The sequence below is a fragment of the Aedes albopictus genome, chromosome 3, assembly GCF_035046485.1.
Source record: "Aedes albopictus strain Foshan chromosome 3, AalbF5, whole genome shotgun sequence".
NCBI classification, from domain to species: Eukaryota; Metazoa; Arthropoda; class Insecta; order Diptera; family Culicidae; genus Aedes; species Aedes albopictus.
Genome location: NC_085138.1, coordinates 381,706,306 through 381,714,551, shown reverse-complemented (window position 1 = coordinate 381,714,551; position 8,246 = coordinate 381,706,306). Strand labels below are relative to the sequence as shown.

The following is an 8,246-nucleotide window of genomic DNA, read 5'->3' as shown; positions in this document are numbered from 1 at the left end:
AATATCACGGATATGATAATCGACTGTGATTTCTTCTCCCGGCATTTTGTTATTGATTACCAAGTTCCGTACCAAAGCCAACGTCTTGGCACTACACGGAAAGTATTCTAGTGAATCTGAAGATGTGATGTCCACATATTTAGGGAAGTGTGTAGACGGTAGATGTAGTAGGTAAATTAACAAATTAAAACTTCTTCATCGTAAGAAATTTGAAGGCAAATGGATTTGTTGGCTCGGATATCCTCAGCCTTCAGATTTCCTTTAAGACATCCATAAACAGTTTATTAGCCGGAGAACTTCTAATTGTTTCCAGATAGGCATTGTACCAAATATTTTTTTTTTAGTTTTTACTGCGAAGGTTATAATTATGAAAACGATGAAGTAACGCAGCAATTGTAGGAGGTTCAAATCACCAGGAGTGTCAGATGTGTGTACTCATGAGCTTCAACCGCCATCAAAATATTCTGATTTAATCTGCAAAGAAATATCGGATAGTAGACCGGAGATTCCTAAAACCCAAAATCTCCTAGGTAAAACCCAAAATAGTAGTCCCAAAGATACTTCTTGACAGATTCTTTGAAGTTTTTTTTTTCTACAAAAATTGCCATTTTAATTGATTATTGTTCAAAGCTTGCATTACGCAGCAGGGTAAAAGGTGGTTCCCAGTGCTGTCATGGTAAAATCAGAGCTGGTTACTCAAAATTTCCAATTTTCAGTGCCCTCAACAAAATGACTTCGCTATTGGGCCAAATTAAGACTTATTGCGGGAAAAGCCCTCCATACATTATTATTTCACGATATGTTTATGGAACTATCGCGGATGGGACATTCTTTCCAGAATTCCTTTTTTGTATTTTGCAAAAAATTTCTAGAAATTTCTCCAGGATAAGCTCCAGCAACACCAGCAGATATTCTTTTGCGGTTTTTTGAGGATTTATCAAACATTTTCAGGATTTCATAATGCATCCATGTCCATGAATTTCTTTGAAAATTTTCCCAGCGGTTCCACCAGAGATTCTTTTAGGAATTTCACCAGGAATTTTCCTTGGTACTTCTTCAGTAATTTTCAAGAGACTTCCAAAAAGATTCAACTGTTCCAAGAGTTCTCTCAGATTTTTTTCAGAAATTTCACCTGGGATTCTTTAAGGGATTCTATAGGAAATTCATTCAAGGATGACATATGCACTTGCTTTATTCCTTCATGTATTTCTTTGAACATTTCTGAAGGAATTCCTTCCGAAATATGGTCAACATTTTTCCAGAAGACTTTCGTTAGAATTTCTCATGATATACTTCAAGAAATTTCTCCAGGTTTTTTTTCAGGAATTCCCCCAAACGTGTTTTCAAAAGGCACAATTCAAGGAAAAAAAATTCTATAAAGATTCAGTTATTCTTTCAGATATTCCTGAAGTTGATTCAGGTATTCCTCTGATGATTGCTTTGGATTTATTTGGACCTTCCTCCAGGGATTCTTTCGGAATTATTTTTCCACAGAATTCTCAACAATTTCCGCAGAAATTACACCATAATCTATTCCTTAGCATTAAAATTATTCAAGGAATTTTTCTATGATACTTGAAAATATCTCAGGAGGAATTCTTAAGAACTTCCTGAGGAAATACCTAGAGAAACTTCTCGGGAAACCCTTGGGGAATGTATAGGAAAATTCATGAAGAAATCCTCTAATAAACGTATTGATGGATTTATTAAAAGTATTCTTGAAGAAATATGTGAACGAGTTTCTAGCAAAAAATCCTAAATGCCACGAGAAACGCTTAGATAATCGAGAAACGCTTAGATGCAAAGATACCTAGAAAAAAAAATAATAATGAGATATTTGCAAAGGGATTTCCACAGAAATTCCTGGGAAATATTTTTAATCCTCTAATACCCAAATTTTTGATTTTGATCTAAATATCATTTTTCGTCATCTAAAATAAATCGATTTGGAAGATGATTCTTTTCAATTCTCGATTTCGTGAATTTCAGTTTTTGATTTTTCTATTTTTTATTTTTGAACATCCCCACACTTTTATATTTTTCCTGGAAGCCAATTTGGGGAACGGATTTTTTTAGATGAAAACATTTTGAGATTTTATGATTATTGTTGAAATATTTTTATTTAAAATTTTTTTCACAGAAAATTTTATTTTCCGTGTAATTTTAAGGAAAATAATTTTAGAGTGTATTCGATTCCCTTAAACTATTAAACAAGGATAGAATGATTTGGGAAAATTTTTAAATATGTTAATTGTAGCGATTCAATACAAAATAAATAATGACTTCTAAAAGGTGACTAAAACATCAATTTTTCAATGATTTTTAAAAAATGTAAATACGCTTTAAAATACACCAAAAACCATTTTGAGATATACTGAACAGTCCTAAATATCAGCCAAAAATATAAAAAAAATGATTTTCCACGAAACAAAAACTACTAAAATGCTCAAACTATACCCCGTCTAAAGGCGGGATTGGGTATTAGAGGGTTAATTAATTTCTCAAAGAACCCGTGGGGAAATTATTGGAATTACCCTTAGAGGAAATGCCGGATTAATTTCTGGGCTAGTACACGTATCAATATTTGGAGTAAATCCTGAAGGAATCTCTGCAGGAGTTCCTGCCTGCATCACTGAAAAAAATACAAGAATCTCTGGAGATAGAAATCTACCTAATAAAATTATTGGAAAAAATGAAGAAATTCAAGCAAAATATCGGAAATTCAGAAGTCATCTATAAATTAAGTTTGGCAAAAAGCCTAGAAGTTTTCCTTGCACTTGGAATCTTTTGACAAATTTTTGGACAGATCTGTTGATGATTTTTTAAGAAATTTCTGGAGAAATTTCCAAAAGTATCTCCGACAAAATTTCTGATGGAAATTTTGTTAGAATTTCTGAAGGAGTTTGCGGAAGCTCTTCTAAAAAATCCTTGGAAAAGCTCTGGAGGAACCTTTGATTTCTTCAAGTTATCGCTGAAAGGGTTTCTTAAGGAATGATTTCCAGAAAGAATTCCTGTACGGGTGGCTAAAAAAATCTATGGAGGAATTTTTAAGGAATCCATTCCTGGGGAATTTTAGAAGAAATTCTCTTACGAAAATTCCGAAGAAAGTTCTAGAACAGATTCTGAAGCGATCTATGGAATATGTCTAAGGAACTTTCAAAAGCAATCCGTGAAGAAATTTCCGCATAGGCGCCAACTTAGGGGGGCAAGCAAGCAATATTTGACGATTTTTCGATTTTCCCATACAAAAAATCAGAAAACCAGGCTTTGCCCCCAATAATTTGACCAAGTCAGCGCGTCTGAATTTCCGGAAGGTATTTGTGGAAGATTTTCAGAAGGAATCCATGGAGCCAACATCAGAAATCACCCAAAAGTTGCTGAATTAATTGCTGGAATAACCTTTAGAAAACATTGAAGAAAATTCAAAGGGAAACTGAGATGTTGCTGAAGCAATCAATGGAAAAATACCTGTAGGATTTCCCAGAGCAATTATCGAAGGTAAAAATGGTAAAATTTCTTAAAAATTCCTATAAAGATTTTGTAAAGGAATCGCTGGATGGATTTCTGGAGAAATCCCTGGAGAAAATTTCGAAGTGAATTTATGATAAACTAGCTGTACCCGGCAAACTTTGTCTTGCCTACTGCGTTTTTTGACGTTTCAAGTTTCTAGCCAAGACCAAGTCCCCGGTCAAAATGTATGGAAGATTGATTTTCAAAAACTCTCAATTTTTCAATGTTTTTGCCTCATAAACCTTCCTTGGGTGAAAACTAACAGAACAAAACTTAGACGGCCAAAATCGGACCTTCCGTTTGCAATTTATGCGCGGTCCCACGTATGCCACTGCATTTATATATATATAGATTTTTAAAGAGGCCGTTGAGGCATTTTTGGAACATCTCTTGAATAAATTTCTGAAGAAATGCCATGATAAATTTCTGGAAGATACTTCTAAATTTTGCTTTATTTGATAAAATTTGTGAAAAAATTCCCGGAAGAATTCTCTATATTACAGAGTATAATTGGCACGTAAAAGGGCGTAAATAAAATAGAAAGTTACTTTTACATATATGAGCCCACAAAAAAATCGTAGATGGTTTTTTAATTTAGGAGGAGAAATTGTCATTATGCATGGAGACTCAAAAACTATCATATTCAGGAGAGCAGAATGTAAATTCATTTTATTCGATTTAACATAAAATAATTTCTTAACCGCAAAATTGTAAGCAAGCTCTATATTGCAGACCATCTGTAATTTTACAATCCGATGGAGAATTGTGTTGAAAGCGATGGAGATCATTTTGTTCGAGTACATCGAGTTCATAACAATTTTGAACTGTGTAAGATTCTTCCAGGGATTTTTTTTTTCCAAAATTTCTTCCAGGGATTTCTCCCATATTCTTTTTTTACACAGATTCCACCTACAATTCCCATTTTAATTGGAAATTCTTCAGGAATTTGTGGTGGCCTTCCTTCAGAAATTTTTGCTGCGATTTCTCCAGAAAATTGTTCTAGGATTCTTTCAGGAAATTCTACTGGTGTTCCTTCAGGAGTTCTTCCAAGGACATCTCCAGTAATATTTCCTGAGATGTCTATCATCTCATGTCTATCTATGATATTTTCAGGCACTCCTTCAATGATATCTTCAGAAGTTTGTCTCGAAAATACCACCAAAAACTCCTGCTGAGATCCCTCCAGAAATTCTTGCTGGTATTCCTGCATGGATTTTTCCAAGAACTTCAGCAGGACCGCCTCAAGAAATGTATCCAGAAATTTCAATAAGAATATCTCCACTAATTCTCTTAGATTTATCAAGGAGAACATGTAAAAGAGCTCAATGGCTCCCTTCTGTTTTTTCTCCAGGACTTACTCAAACAATTTATCCAGGGATTTCTATGGGGATTTTTCTAGCATTTCCTGTACAGATGTCCCTACAGGGCTTCCTCTATGGATTTCCCGGGGATTCCTTTTGGGAATCCTCCTGCATTTCCTCTTGGTAATGGAACAGGAACTCAGTGAGAAACACAGCAAATCTGGGTAAGTTTGAAGTAGGGTATTGTACCATTTGGGTAGGTGTACCTATTTTGGGCGTCGCTTCAACTTAGTCCCGATTGATTTGAGTTTTTGTACATAGTTAGATACTGTACGTGCCTAACTCTGTGTGAAGTGTAGTTTTTGAAATCATCAATTATTTTTTTTTTTTGAGTTAAAGATTTACTCAAAATGAAAAGTTTCGGTTAACTAGTGCGTGTGGTCGAACATAATGTTCAAACAACTCAACGTACATATTAACAGACGGATAAATTATTGTTGAAATCATGACATGATCGACGAGATTTGAATGTCCTTATAACTATTGAAATGCCGTTTTATTTATTGGCTCGGTAGCTTAGTTAGTAAAACACTTGTCTAGCGTATAAAAGCCGTGAGTTCAAATCCCATCTAAGCTGTGAATGTTTCGTTATTTCACAAATAAGTTAACCATCTGTTGTACACATGCACATTGAGTTATCTGAAACTAGATGGTTTTGATTTATGTTAAATAAAGCTAAAAAGTCACACGAATTAGATTGTCTAAGAATTTGAAAGAATTTAGTTTATGATTGTTCCTTCATTTTATTCATTTAAAGCTCAATACAAATTGAAATCACACATGCCATCAGATTTTCAACCAGGAATTGCAACAAATTTTTCATGAAACAAATTCATGGTCTAAAACATCGCCATAACTGTTTTGAAATAATCGAATTCTGAATTCAATTGCAAAAAAAACTCGGAAATTTGTCAAGAACGATTCAACTTAACTATGAATTGTTGTAGAAATTTTAACAGCAATATCAGAAACCTTCGCTTTGAAAAATAGTGTGGCGTATAACTCTAAATCCGATCACCGCCATTTTGAAGAAAACCCTAGTGAGACACTGTGTTTCGTCACACGCTAACAGAGAGCAATGAAACGCTCACTCTCCCAGGGATTAATCTCTGCATCCTTCTCGATGCTTTTTTAGTGGGCGAGCGAATGCATCATCATTTCATCCAACTTTCCCATATTTGAGGAAGAATTTAACGTAACATGCACCACTACGTGCCTCTTGAGCCGACCTACTACCACTACTGCCTTAAACAGAATACTACCTCCACTTATACAGTGAGGATGTCAGTGACTTGATATTTATCTAGTAAATTTCCCTATATTTTCCTGAAAAACAGCTTTTATTTCAACCAGCCTTTGTACCCAAACAAAGGCATCGAAGTTAATGTTTCATTATGTGCAACAGACGCAATAATGTGTCAAATAACAGAATAATACTGATTATGAGAACGATCACCCAAACTCATAATGTAATTATTCAGGGGAAAATTAAATTTACCAAGTTTTGCTAAGTTACTTCTATAACAAAACCCTTCAGTGTTGCCAATTTCCCCATCACATACGCATACCATCATGAGTTGAAACAAACATCAATTATCTGATATCGCGCAAAACAACTAATAAATCCTTTTCCATAGTGGTGCAAAGTAAGCTCAAATATTTCACATCGCCATTATTGGAGGGCCTACAATTTCCCCACCTTCCTCATGCCTTCGCCCCACATGAACCCTATCCCCATTCCCCGCACAGGGATCGATCGAGAAAAACTCGCATCAGATTTGGAATACTAATGAATTTAATTATCATATAATAGCCCAACCGACAGCCGCTTGCGCGATTGACTGGCTCTGACTATCTAACTGACTGACTGACTCGTGATGGCTATTTCGCTGTTTTAGGCCCTCCCTTGTGTAGTATAGTAGGCATTAACAAGTATACATTTCAGCATACGGCAACTCCCCGATGGCGATCACCGACGGACGACGCTCGAACGAACGTGTAGGTTACCTACTACTGATGGAGCAGCCTGGTGGTGGTATCGATGGCGGTGATTATATTAGAAATCACCATGTTCGGGAGTGGACGAAACCTGTTTCTGGATGTTGATTTGATTTTTTTTCGCGCGCCTAATGTTTATATTGTTCCAATGGGGCGACGCTGACGCTGGCTGGCAGGGTTGCCAGCGATTGCGACTGTGAATTGCGTCACCCCCGGGAAGAGGTTTTCGGGAGGTTGAGATCAGTGTGCGCAGATTGTTATTTTCTGCGGTTTCAGTGCAAAAAGAGAGTAACTTACCGTCTCCTTTGGGTAGAACATCATCTCTTGGGCCATTTTTTTTTGTGTTCGGTAATATAGCTTAGCACACGCGATTTAATAAATATACACACTCGTCGAATAAATAAATAAGTTAGTTAAACGTTTCTTAATTGCGTACTTTCCCTGCTAGCATATGGTTTTTCACTGGCATGCACCACTTGCGGTTGAACGCTTTTCCATTCGCGACTTTGTTTATGCGCAAACGCCCTCAGGCATCGGTGGAACGCGCTTGGTATGGCAGTTTTTCGCCTTCACTGATTTAAACGCTTCTGCTCACGCGCTCGTTAAATGTGTTGTCTTCGCTTGCTGCAGCGCATTAAGCCCAGCAGTAATATGAGTTATAAGTTGTAACGATGATAACTGTTATCAGCGATGTAAACTCATCTCCTGCTCACTCTTGCTTGGCGAAAAAAAACTGACTAAAAACTCGGCGCCGATTCACTGACTCTCCACCGTACTTTGTTGTGTTGCGCCGAGATAATCAGTCACTTCAAGCAGCGCACACACAATCCACCGAATTATCACCTCTGTCCGAAATTCCGAAATTATTTCGCCCAGTTCGCAAAGGTCACACGCTTCAGTCTTCGTAACTTGCTTGCACTTCGTCAAATTTGACTCTTCACCGCGATCCTTCAGAGAGACTCCTTGATAATCTCTAGACTTTCAATCAGTGTTTGGGTAGCGAATAAGGTATAAGACCAAAAAAAAATCTTTGCGAAAGTAGCAATAATCACTCCGCTCTGTTCAGCTCTCGACTCGTGAATAAACGCAAGGCTGATCGCGCAAAAGCAAAAGCCCAAGCATTCGGCGGCGTCGGCCGCGCTTCGGTGGAGCAGTTTCGCTTGTTTGCTTACTTGCTTACTCGCGGCTGCTGCTGCTGCTGCTGGTGTGGTGTTGCTTGTGTAGGTGATCGTTAATCCAGCTAGCACTCTCCATACTCCACACTATGGGGACTGGACAACGAACAACCAACAACGTCTCGGTTGTGCGGCTTCGGTGCTGTGTGGGTTGTGACACACTGGCGCAGACAGGAGGGGACCAAGGATCAACCGATCTCAA

The 8,246-nt window shown here is 37.1% G+C and overlaps 1 protein-coding gene across 1 annotated transcript in view; it reads right to left on the bottom strand.

Moving 5' to 3' along the window:
• The window catches only part of LOC109399594 (DNA-binding protein D-ETS-4), a 78,344-nt gene extending 70,368 nt beyond the window's left edge, over positions 1-7,976 (bottom strand). The window contains exon 1 of the mRNA XM_029875283.2: positions 7,167-7,976. Within this exon, the coding sequence (XP_029731143.2) occupies positions 7,167-7,202 (36 nt within the window). The 5' untranslated portion in view covers positions 7,203-7,976. The remainder of the gene's footprint in view (positions 1-7,166) is intronic.
• Between the last annotated feature and the right edge of the window lie 270 nt (positions 7,977-8,246).